Source organism: Solanum tuberosum, unplaced genomic scaffold (genome assembly GCF_000226075.1).
Source record: "Solanum tuberosum cultivar DM 1-3 516 R44 unplaced genomic scaffold, SolTub_3.0 scf00090, whole genome shotgun sequence".
In the NCBI taxonomy this organism is placed as follows: Eukaryota; Viridiplantae; Streptophyta; class Magnoliopsida; order Solanales; family Solanaceae; genus Solanum; species Solanum tuberosum.
The window spans coordinates 616,412-636,594 of NW_006239013.1; the positions used below are offsets into that span (position 1 = coordinate 616,412).

The window sequence follows — 20,183 nt, forward strand, 5'->3', positions numbered from 1 at the left end:
GGGGGTTGGAGAGCCCATTCTCTATTTTACTCTCTAAATATAAAGAATAGAGAGTAAAATAGAGGTGGGTTGGAGATGGTCAAGGTATTTAAAAGCTACTTGACAATTTTAGGAAAAGGATAATAAATGTTGTAATAAAAATATTAAAAGTAATTGAATTAGAAAATACATGAAGCTTTTGAAATAATTTTTTTAATCGTCTTTAAAATAGAAACTCACACGTAGTAGAACTCTAAATTAACTTTTACTATTTCATAAAATTATCTTTTTTCAGATGTTATAAAATATATTTAAATATATTTGATTTAATATTAATTTAAAATATAAATATACAATAACAATAACAACAACAACAACAACAACAATAATTATAATTATAATAATAACAACAACAATAATAATAACAATAATAATAACAACAATAATAACAACAATAACAATAATAATAACAATAACAATAACAATAATAACAATAATAATAACAATAAATAGTGCATAATTTAAAATTATATAATAAATCTATTTTTAGATTTAAAATCTTTGAATTTTGATGACCGTATCAAATATACAAATACTTAGCACTAGTTTTAATTTATATTTGAGTTTTATGTTTACAATCGATATTAAATTGTTATATTCTTCTAAAAATATGAAGAAGAAAAAAAGTTAGTTTTCTCATGTTTTAAAAAAAATATAGTGTAGTTATCTTAAACCTTTTTAGAAAATAACTTTTTTTCTTAATTTTAAATCCTATCCATTTTTAAAGGTTAAATTATATTAGAGTTTTCTTATATAATATATTTCATTTTATCATTTGTATAACAAAATTTATCAATTCTAATTTTACTTTATAAAAAGAATCTTCCATTATAAAAATGTAAGTAGATAAACTGTCAATCAATATTTCTATTTATATTTTATAGTAATATGAATTATAATTTAAAATAAATAGTTATCCAATGTCTCTATTTATATTTTGTAGTAATACAAAGTTATTATTTTAAATAAAATATGATAGATAAGTTTAATCAATGAAAAAATTATGAATAAAAGAATAAAAATTTAGAAATAAATTAAATTCCAGAAATAAGAATAATTCATTTTTATTTGTACTAAATTAAAAATAAATAATAAATAGTGATATTAGGTAACGTGACAAGCTATTAAAAAGTTGCATAATAAAGAAATGTTATAATTACTGATAATAATAAAATTAGTAAAGAAGTTATAAATTATAATGAAATAAATTTAAAGGGCACACCTTTCTTTTAGATGAGAAAGTGCTTTTTTTTAATTATAACGAACAAAGTTTTAAATTAAATATATAACATAACTAAAATCTCAATAAATAAAGAATTCAATGAACATTAAAATATAAAAAATTAAATAACTTAAATTTAAACTCAACATTTTATATATTAAAATAAAAGATAAAAAAACTCAATTGCTTATTACGAGTAACACACCCATATAAAAATATTCAAAGTCAAACTAGCAAAAGTATAAAATGTTGTAGAAAGATATGTATGAAGAGTCATGGGAGGAGGGAGAGATAATATATTAAAAATATAATGAAGTAATTAGATAATACACATATTATTATCCATAAATTTTAAATTGAAGAGATGTGAACGACAAAATAGATTTGTTTTATATTAACAAGAAGAACATTTGTCAATTGTATATTAAGTCAAGTGATAAGCTAATAAAAATCAATATTAACAATTTAAAACATGATTCATTAGCTCTATTCATATAGATTTGATTATGAGGGATTGAGGGTGGGGTGAGGTGAGCATGGGGTGGGAAGAGAGGAAGTATATTTCATTGAGGAACAACATAAAAGTAAAAAAACGGAGTCTGCTGAAAATTTTCGCCTTCCACGACAATCCTCGCCTTTCACGGCATATTGAAAACAAATAGTTGAACTTTTCCCCCCCAAAGTAATATCATTTAACATGTCCAAACAAGACATTTCAATCTTAAATGCTCAGAAGTAATATTTTAATATTATATGCACACACGCGGGTACGTATACTAGTTAGTTTTTTCGAAAACAAAAGTTTCTTTTAATTATTTTTTTATCCACACGTTATTATCCACATGAAATTAATATTTTTTTTAAAAATGATATAAATACACAACTTAAGATATCATAATCTCTGAAATTTTTCATCATTTAAAAAATATTACAAAATCCCTTTTCGCCTTTGTTGAAACAACAGCTTGTGTTGAAAAACAAGTTATGTAGTAAATGTGTAGATTTTAATTTGTTTTTTAGTTCCATAACAAGAAAAAAAGGCAAGTCTTTTTCAACTCCATAGCTTTTATTTTACTGCAAAGACAAAATGGGAAATTGAATAAAAAATAGAATGGAAAAACTATAATTAAGTTATAAATATGATGTGTTGCCCTTTAAGGCAGAACCCATTTGTAAAGGTGCACACACCTTAACACCTACACTAAAGCTCCAATTAACCGAGGTGAAGCGCACAAGCTAGGCTTCATCGAGCTTTGGGGCTTAAGAGTGCTTTAAGTGAACCTTAATGTCACGACCCATTTCTTATGTCTTGTGAAATGAAGTTGTAGTATCCTAGGTTACATACTTGGACCAACAACAAGAAAAATGTACATAAATGAGGTTTGGAGAGCGTTGAGTGTACACAGACTTTATATAAAGACCAAGGAAGAATGCTATCCTTTATATAAGTCTAATAATGGACTTGAATGCAAGTACCACTAATATAATGTTTCATCAAAGAGATAAGTGTTAAAAACACCCTTGAACTTGGCGCAATATTATTAGTTCCGTCCCCGAATTATTGACAGCTTTAAAAGCACCCCTTTACCGTAGGGAAGTTTCGAGGGAATAATCTCTTATGACTATTCACAAATTGAATAAATGGAAATAACTTTTTTCATAACTCTAACGCGCATGTAAAAATGAAAATCTCTTGTAAAACGAACATAAAACTAAAACAAATTTATAAAGAATTACAAACCAAATCTCCCAAAAGTCTTCATGTGGTTTTAGCGTAAATTAGAAAAAATATATAATAAAACCTAACGCAAGAATGGGAAAAGTCTTCAGAATACAATAAGAGAGAATCATAATTTGATTTTTATTGCTGTTTTGAGGAATTAATTTATAAGACAAAGTTCCAAATTATTCCAAAACAAAGAGAAATTAAACTCTATAATAAACTGAAGGGGAGTAATTGTAAGGATCACCAAAAACTGCAACATTGCCTGGCCTTGAAAATACAATCTACAAACATAAAAACAACATTCTTTTAAATGAAGTAGTTCACATAATTCAACGTGATATCAGAGAAGATCGAGAGGAGGTTATATGTCATCAATATTTATCTTTCGAACATTGGGAAAATTAGGTAATCAACATTATTGTCCAAACAAACAATAAAATATTTTCAAAGATTTATCACCATATGTATATACCTGATAATCTCATATAGTGCACGTTTTGAATCCAGCAGCACAATAGTGAAAGTAGTACTCCCATGTCCTGATGAACTTGTCATCGAATCCCAAAGAACGAATTTGACTAGTGACAGTACAGTTAACAATGTTCAAGTATCTGATCAAAGCTAGAAATGATTCATGAAAGAAACGGTTATAACTCGTGGATTCATATAGGTATAGTTACCTTTTGTTTTTCAGGAAGTTTTCTTGCCAACATCTCAGTGTCTGGTAGTAATGAATTCCTATCTCCTCCAGGTGCTCGACACTGCATTCATATCATTCGATAAATGATTTTAAAAAAGAAATGGTTTTGAAAGTGTGACAAGCGCGCTAACTAGTGCAAAATCACAAAATAAACTGTTTGTTACCATAGTCTGGATGCAGCAGCCATGGCTGATGTCACTCGACTTAGTGCGGGCAAGCACCCACCTGGGAATATATACTCTTTTATGAAGTCTGAGCTCTGCCTGTATTCTTCATACCTCTCGTCTGGTATTGAAATGAACTAAGGGAAGCCAACACAGCTTGTGAAAAGTGATAAAAATTAAAGGAAAAAATTTGAATGTGCATTAATTACCTGCAGGACTAGAAGTCCATCTTCTGCCAATGCAGAGTCACAGCAAGTAAAGAATTCCCCTATGAAATCATGACCAACATGTTCTAACATCCCGCTGAAAATGATAATTAGTACGATTGTAATATTGGCTCGATATGTTATAGGTAATACAATATATTCAGACAGAGATGGATACCATGATATAATCCTGTCATATTTGTCCTTATTTGGGATTTGGCGAAAGTCACATAGGAGAAATGTTATTTGATCCTGCGGAAAAGTTTCGTTGAATTAAAATTTTAATAGATAACGCTAACTTTGAAATTGCCAAAATTTGGCTTCAAGTGTTATATAGTAGTGTTCTCCTGTTTATCTTACTAGTACAAATAAATTCCAAACTCGAAATTTTTTGAGCTTCTATAGACATTGTAAGTACTAAGTACTAACTCCGACTGTGTGAGCTTTGCTCATAATGCCGGTCCCAAGCTCATATCAGTTAATCTTTTGCAACTTCTCTGGCCTGATTCAAACTGTGGAAACAACCTCTTGTAGAAATGCAGGGTAAGGTTGTGTACAATAGACACTTGTGGTCTGGCTTTGATTTGCAATGAGGCTTTTTTATGGAGCTATTGAAGTTTGGCAAGAAAGAACATGAAAAAGAAGTTTAGTTCATGAAGTGTGTTAGTTCCTTCTTGGTTGTGACTTGTGTTGTTCATAGAAGAAAATCCTCATCAAATGTTCTCAAAATAGGCAGCAACGAGAATGAAATGTTAGTCATCTAGACAAACTAGAATGAAATTCCAAACTCGAAAAATTTTGAGCTTCTATAGACATTGTAAGTACTAAGTACTAAATCCGACTGTGTGAGCTTTGCTCATAATGCCGGTCCCAAGCTCAGATAAAGGAGGAGGGTTGCAGTAGGTTGGAAGCCAACATAAAAAATGGCAATTCGTGTATGTACTATACCTGAAGGCCTGCTTGCTCAACGCTCAACTGTGCATACTCCAGTTGCTGCTCCGAGAGAGTTATTCCAGTATATTTACATCCTGTTTGCTTGACAACTTCCATAGCCAAACTTCCCCAACCAAATCCAATCTCTAAAATGTGATGTTCTGCGGTAACCTTTGCCTAAACAGAATAAAAGCAAAATCAAATTATGCCTGAAATTTGTGTAGAAATGGGAGGGATTGATAACTTACCTTACTAATGAGACGACGAATCTTTCTCAGCTGCGCATCTTTCAGGTCTTCATCCTCACTCTAGAAAATATAAGAAACTAGATCACCACGGAATGAGATTAGAGAAAAGGAAGTGTAGCAAATATCTAAATTTGAAAGCTAACCTTGAATATTGCACATGAATATGTCATTGTCTCATCCAGAAAGAGTGAGAAGAGTTCATTACTCTGGAAACAAATATGCGCAGGTTTGAGAATTTCATTTCACTAGTGATCTTTGACATCCCCTACATGCGCATAGTTCATGGATAGACACCTTAATTTGGCCTCAATTGGCAACTTAACACTTCAACTTTGAGAATGCACATCTAGACACCTCAAGCCGTCTCCACTGTATCAGTTGAACACTCCAACTTACAAAATGATCCTCTAGACACCTCCAAAATTTATTTGCCACATCGGTGTCAGGTGTCCACGCAACACAGTGGGGACGAGTTAAGGTGTCTAGATGTGCATTCTCAAAGTTTGAGTGCTTATTGCCAGCTTGGTCATCAAGTTAAGGTGTCTATCTATGTACTATGCCTTTTTTTATAATCGAGAAATCCCCTAGGACCAATGACACACGGTTCAAAACTTGATAGATAAGGGGGGCACCCATATACCCTTCTCTACTTAATTATCAGGCTTTGTTTGCAGCAGGCCGAACCCACACATCATGGGTTGTGCTCTTTCCACTAGACCAAAGCCCTGGGGCTTGACATCCCCTACATACTTTGGGTCATGATATAATATGCAAGTCAATTACCAGGTCATAATGGCGAGAAATATTCCGACGAGCCTGAGTCAGAGTGTTATGATTGGAAACGTGTTGAATGAAATATTTTGCAGATGACAGTGCTGCTGTAAAAAGCAATGGTGTCCACCAACCTCTAGAGCCATGCAAAATGAGAATAACATGAACATGAGAATAACAGAAGTTTATATTTATTTATTTCAGGTCAGTAAACTATTACCTTTTCTTGCTAGACCTTTTAACAGATGCTTTCATATCTCTGTTGGCAACAAATATCTGTAAAGGAATTCAGAAAGATAAGTACTAAAAACTATTAACGAAGATATCGAGTCATTTCCTCACCATGAGAAGATTAAGAAGACCTTCATTCTTATCAATAAAAGAGAAATCCCCATGAATAAAGGCATCAGCAAGGCCTAGGTCAGCTTGAGTTGCAACCTGTAAGAGATTATCTATGTCACAGAATTTGTTTAGATTGAGAAACTTTTTAAGTTTTATCGATCGATAACTTGTAGGGGGCGGCATAAGAAAATTTAAATTTACCTTCCAGTAAAACTGTGTACTATGGATTCTAAGCAAAACTTTGAGAGAGCATTTCCTATCTGTTCCTTGGAAAGTGAAAATTGTACCTCCTTCTTCCAACAAGCTGTATATAGAAATATATAAAGTTATTATACAGATATCAACTATTAGAAAGAAAAAACTTAGAAATCTCCGAGTAATATTCGCATGAATAATTAAGACCATTCTGAAGCTATGTATAATTGAAGGAATAATATAAAACTAAAAGCATAATAAATTGCGATTCACTCGTGATTTGTTCTGCGACATGGTTTTCGACTTGCTATTCTCTACCAGTCAAATAGCAAAGATCATAAATGAACAACTTGTTGGTTTGTATCTGCCACTAATTGGATTAAATCAATACAATGTGAAACTATCATCACTCACATTATGCATCCAGTTTCAATGAAACTTTTGAGAAATCCAGTAACGAGGAGGCGTGCTCCTGTTTCAGTCCAGGTTGGCACCATGTGCTTGGGATTGTCCAGAATACGACAATTCCTTCTAAGCATGCCATCTGCAGCAGCCATACCCGCCTGCGGAGGACCAAAAGGTCTAAATGAGACTAAAGGGACAACAAAATGTTTTTAGAGTAAGGTCATCCTTCAAGTTAAAATCTGTTGAGCTTTTATTAGAAGTAGTACTACCTTTAGTCCATCCTCATGGAAACCGTAGCCTGAAAGTATTGCAATAAACATATGTCAATAAACAGTGAACACAAAGAGGAAAATAAAGTCTGTGTGAAGCAAAGACTAAAGTCAGAACAACTCAAGCTACAAGTGTTACCAGTAACTTTCTGTTAACCTTATGTGGAAAAAATGGCATGAATAAACCTAGACACTAGGTTGTTGTGCTCATTCACTGGCATCGAGCAGAAATGGAAGGAAAACAAAAAAAAGGAGATTCATACCTTGATATGTTCCACAAAACCATATTCCTCTCTTCCCTTGGATTTGATGTAGCTCATTTGATGCTTTTGATGCAGCAACTGAGGGGACTAGGTGGCTTGTTGTCCATTTAAGCAACATATGTTCTGGTTCGCGAGGAGGATCGAGGGTTACGAGATAAGGCAGGTTTGAGTCACCAAGATTCTGTAAGTTAAGATAGCTCATAAATTAAGAGAGCAGTTACAAGAGGAAACACTGCCCACTAAAGAACATCTTCTTTTGCTAGGCTCCTAAATAATTGAATTGAGTAACACACCTGCATTATATTGAGGGAATATGTGACACATGATCTATCATTCATGGTTCCAAGAAAGTTACAAGCACTCCATGCTGCCGGATTGCGAGGCAGGAATGTTTTGTCACGATGAAGAAAAATATCACTGTCATAGAGGAAGAGAAATGAATTTTGCAATATGACTATGGTTCAGTCCACCAACTCACTTCTTTCAAACCAGGCAGCAGGAGAAGTAAAACGAAAGAGAAAATCAAGCCAAGGTGATCAGATAATGGAGAGGGAAGTACCTATAGATGTACTGAAAAGCACCCAGTATTCTTGTTTCATCATATGTTGCCTCTTTGCCTAACATTTTCAGAGTATTTGGAGCATGTGCAACGATTATGCATCCGTCATATACTTCTGTGGCACCATCAGTGCAAGCTATGGTACAACCTGCAAGGGGTTTTTCTTTTACACTTTAGAATCACAAGTAGCTCGTAGCTATGTGATGGCAACACAATATTGATTGAAGCCTTTTCTTTAAGTACCAAGCACCAAATTAACTCTACCTAGACCACTGTCACTTGAAAAAATATCATAAAATGAAGTATAAACTAAGAAGCACCTGTTCTTATACAAATTAATAGGCTAGAAGCAAAGATAACCTAGTCAACCTAACGGTTTGATCTTCAGTCAGATCAACTATTGTCTTTTTATTACAACGGATATATCCCTTTCTACAATTATGATAAAAGGTACGAGGCATGATGCACCAACATACACTCAAAATTGGTCTCAGCTGACAAGTAAGCACTCCAACTTTGAGTATGCACATCTAGACACCTCAACCCGTCTCTATTGTGTTAGTTGAATACTTCAACTTACAAATGATCATCTTGACACCTCTAAAATTTATGTGTCACATCAGTGTCGGGTGTCCACGAGACACAGTGGAGACGAGGTGGAAGGTTTAGTTGTCAGTTGAGACCAAGTTGAGTTGTCTAGATGTGCATACTCAAAGTTGGAGTGATTACTTGTCAGCTGAGGCCAAGTTTGAGTGCATGTTTATGCATTAAGTGAAGAAACACCACAAAAGACTCTTGCAAGACGTCACATATAAACCAAGTTACACCTTCTTCATTTGTCGATACAGAATTTACTTCACAACCAGTTCTTATTTGGCAGCCTCTCTTCTCCAGCTCTTCCTTAACCTGCATCAAATCAGTACTCTAAAAAATGATACATGCTTAACAAATCATACAAGAAAGTGAAAATTGGTAAATTGCCTGAAGTTTTCCTCAGGGAAACAATAAAAACATTGTGGTATCTATGAATGAAAAATCACCTTATTTACATATGTCTGTGATCGCCATCTTACAGTGAGCAATTCATGAGGGAGATCAAAGATCTGCAAAGAAAGAAACAAAAGCATCCTTAGGCACAAGGACAATACAATGATATATGTAAGCATTCAAATTCAGTCTCTTGTATGCAACACACGAAGTACGGTAATTGAACAGTGGATAAGAGGGAAAAACCTGCAGAAGATGGTGGTCGCGGAAGAATAAAAGAATGTAGTAAGCAGAAAAGCTCAATACTTCTGCTAAGGGACAGGACCAGATTGAAGCACATATTGGAATCTGTCAAACATGAGTGAATTTCCTATAGCAAGAACAGTTTGTTGAAAGAACAAAAAGGCCATTATACAAGTATGGACATCAAATAAATAAATACGAAAAACAGCAGTGTCACCAGATAAGCCTTCTGAAATAACTCTGAATAGCCATGTGACTTAATAAATTGCCCTAACGTTTCATTGAGATCAATGTCAGGATTATTGTCAACTTCTTCAAGGTAACTGCAATGTAAACATATTCATGATGAAATAAACTTCATTAGCTCAAAATACCTAGACTATTCTACAACATGAACTTGTAATTTTGATTGTTACATTTTCTATTACTAATGTGTTTCATAGAATGTAGATATATCTTTTGAATGAGTCTACACAAATTAAGATGGGACATACATGCTCAAAACTAGTAAAGTAAAAAAGGTGAAATAATTGAGTGACCTTCTGAGTGCGTGCTACAGACATAATTAAGTGATTTTTCTATTACAAACAAAAGAAACATGAATTTACTAGATGGTTTGAAATAGTTGAGTGATTATTTTAGCAATGAACTCATTCATGGAATTGATTACTAATAAGAAGTGACATGTATAAAGATAAGTTATCGATCAGTACCTTATGTCATCCTGCTTGAATCTGATGATTTCTCTAATCATTTGCAAAAAATATGGATTCAAGAGATTCTTCTTCTGTGCAAACAAACTAGAGAATCCCTTTCGAGTACCCCATTCGCAACCATGGCCTTGGTCTAAGCTCACTGAGAATGACATATGATAGGTCTCCATATCAACTCCAAGGCACTCAAAAAATTCCATCATGTATGGATAAGTTACCTGTCAAATACAGCATCCAAAAGATGGGGTTAAACCAGCTCTAGCTACAAACATTTCCAATGTAATGAGTTGATTTCTCAAATGGTCACTCAACTAATAGTTATTAGCTCAGAAAGTCATATGGAGATTCCTATGTCTTTCTTTCATCCTCTCTGTCTTGGCCTATGGCAATTGGTCTTACTAAGATGAGATGCATTTTGTTTTCCTTTTGTTAGTCAATCAGTCGGGGCTTTAAGAAGAAAATTGACTTAGAAAATCGAGTTTATTGTTGGTTTTCAGGTCTTTTTCCTTTTCTATGTGAATAAATAAAAGTCATACTTGGACCAGCCCACTTTTGCCCATAAGCCCAATATTATGTGGCATATATAAGGCTTGTTTAGGTCTTATTTTCAGACACACAAGAGATAGCCGTTTTAGAGATTGAGAGAATTAGAAAAAAACTTTGTTTGCTTCAAGAAATTTCTGCTCAGGTAGTCCGCTTTAAACAGAGTTTGTCGCTTTGTTAACCATAAGATCGTGCTCAAATTTGAACTGAAAGTTCTTAGATCCTGATTGTTGCATTTCAATGGTGAAGATCGGATTTGGTTGTCTGTTGTAGCTTCTGATTTTGGGGAGTGAGAAGTAGCTCTTTTTTGAGTGAATTCTCTCCTTTAATTCTCTAGTTTTGGTGCAATCTTGTTTCGTTGTTGCTCGTTGATTGACACTTGTTTTGTGGCCAATTTTGGAGAACAATATTGTAACTCTTGGTGATTATAGTAGAGCTTTTGGTCTCATTGTTTTTACTCTTCACATAGTAAGGTTTTTTTCCACATAAATCTTTGTGTCTTATATGGTTGGTTTATTCTTGTCTTGTTGTTTTTGTTTGGTTGATACACTTTATGTCCATTCTTTGCAGTGTGTGATTTAGTTTCTCTTTTCTTGGTTCAAATTGAAACAAAAAGTTTAGATTTGGATATTATTCCGTTGCTATTGTGTCAGACATTCTTTGTTAGTGTCTAGCTTTTCCAATGAGTGGTATCAGAGCATTAGTTATTGTTATTGTTGATTATCGATTTAAATGATGAAGGCAAATATGATCAAGATAGTTTGTTTGAATGGTAGTAACTATCATACTTGGAAAGACAAAATGAAAGATATTCTATTTGTCAAGAAGATGCATTTACCAGTATTTGCTTCTAATAAACCTCAGTCCATGACGACTAAAAAATGAAAATTTGAGCACTTGCAGGTTTGTGGCTATATCAAACAATGGGTTGAAGATCATGTTAGAAATCACATTGTGAATGAGACACATAACATAAGTTTGTGGGACAAGCTCGAGACACTTTATGCTTCGAAGACTAACAACAATAAGTTGTTTCTATTGAAACAATTGATGAACATCAGGTATAAAGAGGTCACTCATATTTTTTATCATATTAATTATTTTTAGGATGTTCTTGACCAGCTATCTGAAATGAATGTAAAGTTTGATGAAGAGATATAGAGACTTTGGCTTCTTAATACTCTAGCAAACTCTTGGGAAATTCTTTGAGTTTCTTTGACTAATTCTTCTCCTAGTGGTGTTGTAACTATGGTATATGCTAAGAGTGATATCTTGAATGAAGAGATGAGAAGAATATCTCAAGCCTCATCTTCTTCAACTTCAGACTCTAATGTTTTGGTTACGGAAGATAGGGGAGAAACAAGTTCAGAGATCATAATGATAGAGGTAAAAGTAGAAGCAAGTCGAAGTCCAAATATAAGAATACTATTTGTGACTATTGCCACAAGAATGGACATATCATGAAATATTGTTATAAGCAAAAGAGAGACATGAGATAACAAAATAAAGAAGACGATAATGAAAATTATGTTGTTGTTGTTGCTAATGATGATCTTCTTGTTTCTTGTGATGAAAATGTCGTTAATCCTGTTCTTGATGAGTCTAGCCGGTTTGTGGATTCTAGTGCTACTTCTCATGTCATTCCCAAGAAAGAATTATTTTCTTTTTATACTCTAGGTAATTTTAGGATGCTGAAAATGGGCAATAATCATGAGGTTGCAGTTCTTGGCACTAGGTCAGTTTGTTTGGAAAGTAACAATGGTTCCAAATTATTTCTCAATAATGTCAAGCATGTTCCATATGGTAACTTGAATTTTATTTATTTGGGTTACCTTGATGATGATGGTTATGTTAATACTCTCAGTGCTGGCCAGTGGAAGATTACTAGAGGTTCGATGGTTATGGCTCGTGATGTCAAGTTGTCTAACTGGTATGTATTTTGGGGCTACATCTCTAGAGATTCAGTAAACTTGATGGAGAATGATACTTCATCAGAGTTATGACACAGAAGGCTGAGTTATATGAGTGAGAAGGGGATTGATAGTTTGGCTAAGAAAAATTTGCTTTCTAGAGTGAAACAAGCAAAGTTGAAAAAGTGTTTACCAGCTAAGCAATGAACACACTTCTTCAACTTTTCTTGTTTCACTCCAAAAAGCAAATTTTTCTTAGTCAAACTATCAAATCCAGAAAGTTTATTGAGTTTCTAAAGATGGAGCCCTAAAATACATACAAGTTAGACAACTTGTCACCACTAGCCACAATCATCGAACCTCTCGTAAGCTTCTACTAGCCAACACCAAAAATATTAACATAACCCTCATCATCAAGGTATCCCACAGAAATTAAATTCAAGCAAACATCTGGAGCATACTTTGAAATTATTGAGAACTAGTTTTGAACCATTGTTACTTTCCAAACAAACTGTCCCAATACCAAGAACTGCAACCTTACGATTATTACCCATTTTCAGCATCCCAAAATTACCTAGAGTATAAGAAGAAAATAATTCCTTCTTTGGTGTGACATGCGAAGTAGCATCAGAATCCGCAAACAAGCTAGACTCATCACGAACGAAATTAACAACATGCATTTTCATCACAAGAAAGAAGAAGATCATCATTAGCAACAACAACAACACGATTTTCATTATCTCTTTCTTTCTTTTGTTGTCTCATGTCTCTCTAGTGCTTGTAATAATATTTTATGATATTTCCATTCTTGTGACAATAGTCACATGTAGTATTCTTGTAATTGGACTTCGACTTGCTTCTAATTTTACCTCTATCATTCTGATCTCCAAACTTGTTTCTCCTCTATTTTTAGTAACCAAAACATCAGAGTGTGAAGTTGAAGAAGATGAGACATGAGATCTTCTTCTCATCTCTTCATTCAAGACACCACTCTTAGCTAGCATATTTTATAGTTATAACACCACTAGGAGCAAAATTAGTCAAAAAAACTCGAAAAGTTTAATAAAAAGCCAAAGTCTATGTATCTCTTCATCAAACTTTACATTCATTCCGGACAACTGGTCAAGAGCACCCTGAAAAATTATTAATATAATCAGAAGTAGGAGTGCCCTCTTTATACCTGATGTTTATCAATTGTTTCAATGGAAACAACTTATTGTTGCCAGTTTTTGAAGCATAAAGTGTCTCGAGCTTGTCCCACAAACTTCTAGCATGTCTCTCATTCACAATGGGATTTCTAACATTATCTTCAACCTATTGTCTGATATAACCACAAACCCGCAACTGCTCAAATTCTCATTCCTCATTCTTCATGGACTGAGGTTTATTAGAAGCAAACACATGTAAATGTATTGACAAATAGAATATCTTTCATCTTTTCTTTTCATGTATAATAGTTACTACCATTCAATCAAATCATCTTGCTCATTTTGTCCTTAATCATTCAAATTGATAATCAACAATAATCAATGCTATGATACCACTTTGTTGAGAAAGGTAATGCACTAACAAAGAATGCTTGACAAGATAGCAACAGAATAATACCTAAGTCTAAATTTTTCCTTTCAATTTAAACCAAGAGAAGAGAAACTAAATCAAGCACTACGAAGAATGGACATCAAGTGTATCAACCAAACAAAAATAAATCAATCACACAAGACATAAATTTACGTGAAAAACCCTTCAATGTGAAGAGTAAAAAACTACGGGACCAAAATACCCACTATAATCATCAAAATTTACAAAACTATTCCCCAAAATTGGCCACAAAACAAGTGTCAAATAATGAGCAACAACGAAAAAAGATTACACCAAAATTAGAGAATTAAAGGAAATAATTCACCCAAAAATGAGTTATTGTTCATACCCCAAAATCAGAAGCTACAGGCAACCAAATCCGATCTCTACCATTGAAATGCAAGAACCAGATTTTGCGAACTCCCAGTTCAAATTTGAGCATGATCCAACGGTTAATGAAGTGGAAAACTCTATTTAAAGAGGACTACCTACGCAGAAATTTCCTAACGTAAAACAAAATTTCTCTCTTTCTCTCAATCTCTAAAACGGCTCTCTCTTGTGTGTCTGAAAATAAGACCTAAACAAGTCTTTTATATATATATATCACATAATATTGAGTTTATGGGCAAAAGTGGACTGATCCAAATAATTTTTTTATTTATCCATATAGGAAGGGAAAAATAACCTAAACCCAACAATTCTCCCCTTCCACAACTATGTGGAGGGAAAATTGAGTTTATAAGTTCTGAATTATGAATTATAAAAAGGATGTCTTATTATATTTTTAATAAATTATTTATTCATATTAAATGAAGTTTTAAACACAAATATAGAGCTAAAGTTATTAGTAAATTTTTCCCAACCTGTTAATAGGTTTGTAGATCCCCCTTGAATATTGATATTAGTCCTTCTCTTGAATAGTACAAACTTCAGCTTATTGAGGACATGATTTGAAAGCTTAAGTATTGACATTGGAATCGAAGTGCTTCTCTCTCACTCTCATAAACACACATTATTCTGAACTTCGATGATAAAATTGAATAATAGTTCAATTTGTTTGTGGTGCTTTTCCTTTTAGCTAGTCTATTAAAAAGGGTAAAAAACTTAACTATACAAAATTAGCACCTAAATAACCACTATATAACAATATTTATATTTTTCACCAACATAGCATTAGATTTTTTTTTACAAAAAACAATAAAATAATTTTAAAAAATGAAAAATAAATACTACGTGACAATCCACTATTCATTATTGAAAAATATTTTTATTCCTTAATTTCCTCCCCGTCTCTTATTTACCTTCCACAAATATCTCAAATATAGTTAATGTTTCTCTCTTATAACTCAAAAAGAAGATTTTGTAATCAAAATCAAACTCTCTATCCCTCTATTTTGAAAGTGCATTCAATGGCAAATACAAACATTTTCTCAATTTTAATTTATCACGATAGAAGATGGAATGTAACAAGTATTCACCATAATAATTGCTTCGATTATGATAGTTTGAATGTATTTTGGTGATTTTATTGATTTTTTTATATTTTATAAACATATATTCGTATAGCTTTGGTGATTGATGTTTTTATCTATACAACATAAATCATAACGTTCTCAATTAATTTGTACCATACATAGGTACTCGCCTATAGTTAAATTATTGATTCGTTAGTGGTGTATGTATTGGTGTAGTTGATATATTTTAGATACATAGGTTCTTTAGTTTGTGGGGTATGTGTTGGTGTAGTTAATATTTTTAGATATTTTATAGAGAAAATGGTCAAAAATCCCTCCAACCTATGGTCGAATTTTCAACTATACACTCATATTTTACGAGGGTCCTATTACCCCTTTGAACTATTTTATAAGGAAATAAATTTCACCCTAAACTGACATAGTCACTCCTGTGTATTGTGGTGTAACACACGCACATGCCATGTTAGCGCCATTAGATAAATTAAATTATTATTTTTCCTACTTTTTTTTAAATTATTATATACCCCATTAGAAACCCTCCATTATCATTAAGAACATCACCATTATCAAACTCACCTCTCATCCATTGACATTCCGACAAGAGAAAAGACGATAAATTTTTTCCGACGAGTAAAAATTTCTATGACCAATAACTTTATCCTATTCCCCACAATTTCTCTCAAAGTTCATTGCTACACATTTTACTCATGTTGGGGGCTTATGAAGGGATATACCCAAAGTAGTATACGGGCATGCCATAAATTTTGAACTCAATTTCTTTCTTTTCTTAATGTTGGTGAAAGTAGCAAACCAAATTAAAACATTGAAATTAATCCAATTGAAAAAAATTATGATCCAATTGAATTTTTTATGCCCCATTTCTAAAATACCCCAATTTGTGGTTAAATTCAAGAATGTGAAATTAGAATTAACGTTTGAGAGAAGAGCTTGTGAAGGTGTTGGAAATTGAAAATTCTATGTTTGTTTGAAATGGGTTCCGGTAAAAAAATTTGAATTTTGAGTTCTTTATTTTATTACTTTGATTTGGGAGTAATAACTAAATTTGTTTAAAGGTTCTTTGATTATGTAAGAGACGGTTAATATGTAGAATTCCTGAAGAAATTTGTAGACATTTGTGATGAAAAATAAAAATAAAGCAAAAGTGTGAAAAAGAAGAAGAGGTGTAGGTTGAGTGTGAAGAAGAAGAAGTGTGGGGCGGTTGGGTTGGGATGGGGTGGGGGAGATTATTTTAATTTAATTAGAAAGAGAAAGAAAATAAAATAAAAATATGAAATAAACATAAAAGCAACCCTATATATTCTCTTTCCACTCTCTCAAAGAGAGTGAAATACACTTTCTCAGCCAACTCAGCATAAAGAGTTTATTTATTCTATTTTAAAACAATTCAGGGGGTGATATGACCCCCGTAAAGTTTAAATGTGTAGTTGAGAATCTGGTAAGAGATTGGGGGGCATTTGACCATTTTCTCATATTTTATATACACCAATCTGTTTTAAATAAAATGGTGTATTTTTATGTTATTTATCGTGTTTATATGATGGTATTATTCATATAACGAAAATAAAATTAACAACAAATGTAAAATGGATTTTATAAATTATTTTGATTAAGCATGAAAATTTGGTATTGCTTGTTATCTAACAATAGTTAGTTTGTTACCTGCTATTGTCTGCTTATTTTGTGGTGGAATGATGGTGTACATCATACATTGTATATCAGTTTGAAGTGTATCCAAAATTGTAACCATAATATACACCATCTTAATTACTTAATTTAATTTATAATAAGAAAAACAATAGGTTTATACCATTCTATACTATATTATATACCAATATTTATACCAATTCTGCACATCATTTAAACCAATAAATTAACAATACCATTTTGTATCATAAATTATACCACTCTAATACACAAATTAGATTGAACTGTACACCAAAGCGTCACCATATTGTATATCATTTCTAATTAATTTATATATTTTTAAAAGAATTCAAATAAGTGATTTTATTATGGTGTTACACATTGTTATAGATTAGTATGTCTAACTATTTATCGAAATGTGTTGTAGGAATGTATGTGAATTTCAAGATTGAAGGAATGATACATGACACAACACCAGATATGATAGCGTAACTAATATTATTGCTTCCCAATTAGAAATTGACACAAAAGTATTAGTTTAAGCCCAATGATTTATGTCTGGTATCAAGTTTGTACTAAATTTTAAAATTCGAATAACACTAGTGCTTAAAGAAAAATTGTTTTTGAAAATATTTAAAATTTCATTTTTTACGCTATCCCTACTCCTACCCTGCCCTAGCCACCCCCGCCAAAATCCTTTTTTGTTTTTAAAAAAAGAATTTATTTTAGAAAAATATTTCAAATTTTAAAAAATTCATCATATACACCAGCTTTCAGGGTCGGAAGATCTAAGGGTCGGATTTTGGAACGGTCGTCGGGGTCTTGTCCTAGTTTGGGTGTTAGGGTCGGGTCCTAGATCGACTATCGGGTTTCATTTTCGGGTCAAATTTCCCAAAGAGCATTTTCTAGTCTCAAGCCAAAAATAAAAGATATTTTCTGGAAAATATTTTTCATTCACCAACCAAACATGAGAAAATAAGTTAGAAATCCACTTGTTTTTCAAGAAAACATTTTTAGGGAATTTTCCTTGGAAAATGAAAACATTTTCCTTCGTACCAAACACACCCTAAGTCTTTAATTTATTACAATTTTATTAATTGTTTTCTCCCCCAACACCAACCCAATCCACATTCCACACCCACCAAGGAAATTACCGAATAATTAATTTTCCCAAAATATATTAATTACAGAAATCCCACATTTTAGTTTACTTATTACCATTATCTCCTATAAGTTTTACAAATTTCTAAAATCCCTCATTTTCACGCATCAGATTAGTGTATCTCGCACATCAGATTAGTGTATCATGTATAAAATGTAATGTATCTTACTTAACGATTAATGCATCTCGCGCATCAGATTAATGTATCAGCGCTTACATGATTGTATCCGTTTGAGGGATTTTTGTAATTATAAACTTTTAAGGGATATATTGTAATTTTGCCTTAAAAATATGTGATTTCTGTAATTTGCCCATACAATTTAATATAATTTTTCGTAGAATCATTTGTCTTTATCTAATATGGAATATAATACAACTATTTAGATATTATTTAAATATTTGAGCCACCTTTAAGTCTCTTGACATAGACACAAACTTTCCAACTTGACCCACTTATTATAATCAAATAGTAATATTTATAATGACAAATATAATGATATAATACTATTTAACTTAACACTCACTCAATTACTCGATTATACACAACACTTGTAAAAGCATAAATAATAGAGGCCATATACTTAGTTTAATAAGAACAATTTTATCAAACGCATAAATAAGCTAAAAATATATTTATAACTTACTCGATTAAAGAGGATAAACCCAAGGTCAAGTTCGACGTCGTCCACGGTGACGGTCTTAGCATGGCCGCCGATATAATGTTCCTTCTCATAAATTACAACTTTGACCCCACATTTTGCCAATTCATATGCAGAAATTAGTCCATTTATCCCTGCCCCCACCACACCTACTTTCATCTTTTTCACTTTGGTTTCAATTTATAACTGCAAAAATAATGAACTCGAAATGTCATTATTGATTTTCTTATGTCTAAAAACAACATTTTTCTTGTTTATAAGAAAGTTATTTTCCTAATAATGAAATACGAAAAAATATATATATTGTCATACCAAATACAAGTAAGTATTATTTCCCTACTTTAATTTTCGAGAACCGAGTGAGACCAGAGGCAGAGTTAGAGGACCGAAAGGAGGCTTACCCAAATCCATTCATCGAAAAATCTAGCACCCTAGGAATATTACAAGGTCGTGATTTTTTTTTAATGTATGTTGTTCATACTAATGATGTATATAGTAATTAATGATGAATCTCAATGAAAAATTCTATACTAATTAATTCAAAAGGTATAAAAAAAAAGAAAAACAATACACAATCGAGTTAAACAAGTGAATCAATACTCAACAAAGAAAAAACATAGTATTGTACCTTCACAATATTTTATTAAATGTGGCAAACTTAAAAATGATATACAATAAAAACTTTAGGTACTAGATATTAGTATATTACTCATTAGATGTGCATAACCATGAAAATGTACCTTAGGGATATTGGTGGAGTTGTAGAGACCTTAAACTGCAGGAAGAAAGCAAATGAAATGAAATGATAAGTATTAGAGTCTCCTTTTAGTTTATTTGTAGAAATTGATTAGCAAATCAAAGGGATCTCAGAGAGTATATTTGTGGGTCCATCCCTCATTTCGTAGAGTTATCATACAATAAGAAATTATTTTACACAACAAGGCTTCACATGCCTATTTTTTTTATCCCAAAGATCTATACCACAAAATAATTATGACAATAAAGTCAATGATATATACATGGCCTGAAAATTGTTTTCAGCTTTTAAAAACAATATTTTCTTCAACTTTGAATAATAATCAAAGTCTGTGTGTTATCCTAATTCAATCTTTAAAATGCTTATTATATTCTTTCATTATCAACTTTTTTTTTACTTCTTCAAAAATCATACTATATTTTCATTTTTTTTGAAATTCATGTGATAAA

At 32.1% G+C, this 20,183-nt stretch overlaps 1 protein-coding gene across 1 annotated transcript; it reads right to left on the reverse strand.

Moving 5' to 3' along the window:
• Positions 1–3,133: 3,133 nt before the first annotated feature.
• On the reverse strand, positions 3,134–19,786 carry LOC102590304 (uncharacterized). Its single transcript, XM_015308562.1, has 25 exons — positions 19,718–19,786; positions 18,963–19,163; positions 9,986–10,203; positions 9,490–9,595; positions 9,276–9,377; positions 9,083–9,145; positions 8,870–8,948; positions 8,043–8,190; positions 7,777–7,900; positions 7,484–7,664; positions 7,221–7,249; positions 6,961–7,109; positions 6,553–6,655; positions 6,352–6,447; positions 6,230–6,285; positions 6,022–6,145; positions 5,382–5,444; positions 5,239–5,298; positions 5,006–5,167; positions 4,236–4,309; positions 4,061–4,154; positions 3,852–3,988; positions 3,668–3,748; positions 3,460–3,565; positions 3,134–3,268 (listed from the first exon to the last, which is right to left on the reverse strand). The coding sequence occupies exons 2-24, from the start codon at positions 19,134–19,136 to the stop codon at positions 3,469–3,471; spliced, it is 2,520 nt and encodes an 839-aa protein (XP_015164048.1). The 5' UTR covers positions 19,137–19,163; positions 19,718–19,786; the 3' UTR covers positions 3,134–3,268; positions 3,460–3,468.
• Positions 19,787–20,183: the final 397 nt, after the last annotated feature.

Coding starts and splice junctions, on each gene's coding strand:
- LOC102590304 (XM_015308562.1), bottom strand. CDS start 19,136: ATGAAAGTAGGTGTGGTGGGGGCAGGGATAAATGGACTAATTTCTGCA. Junction 9,596..9,985: donor TTCAAGCAGGATGACATAAG/GTACTGATCGAT, acceptor TTTACATTGCAG/TTACCTTGAAGAAGTTGACA. Junction 5,299..5,381: donor ATTCATGTGCAATATTCAAG/GTTAGCTTTCAA, acceptor TATATTTTCTAG/AGTGAGGATGAAGACCTGAA.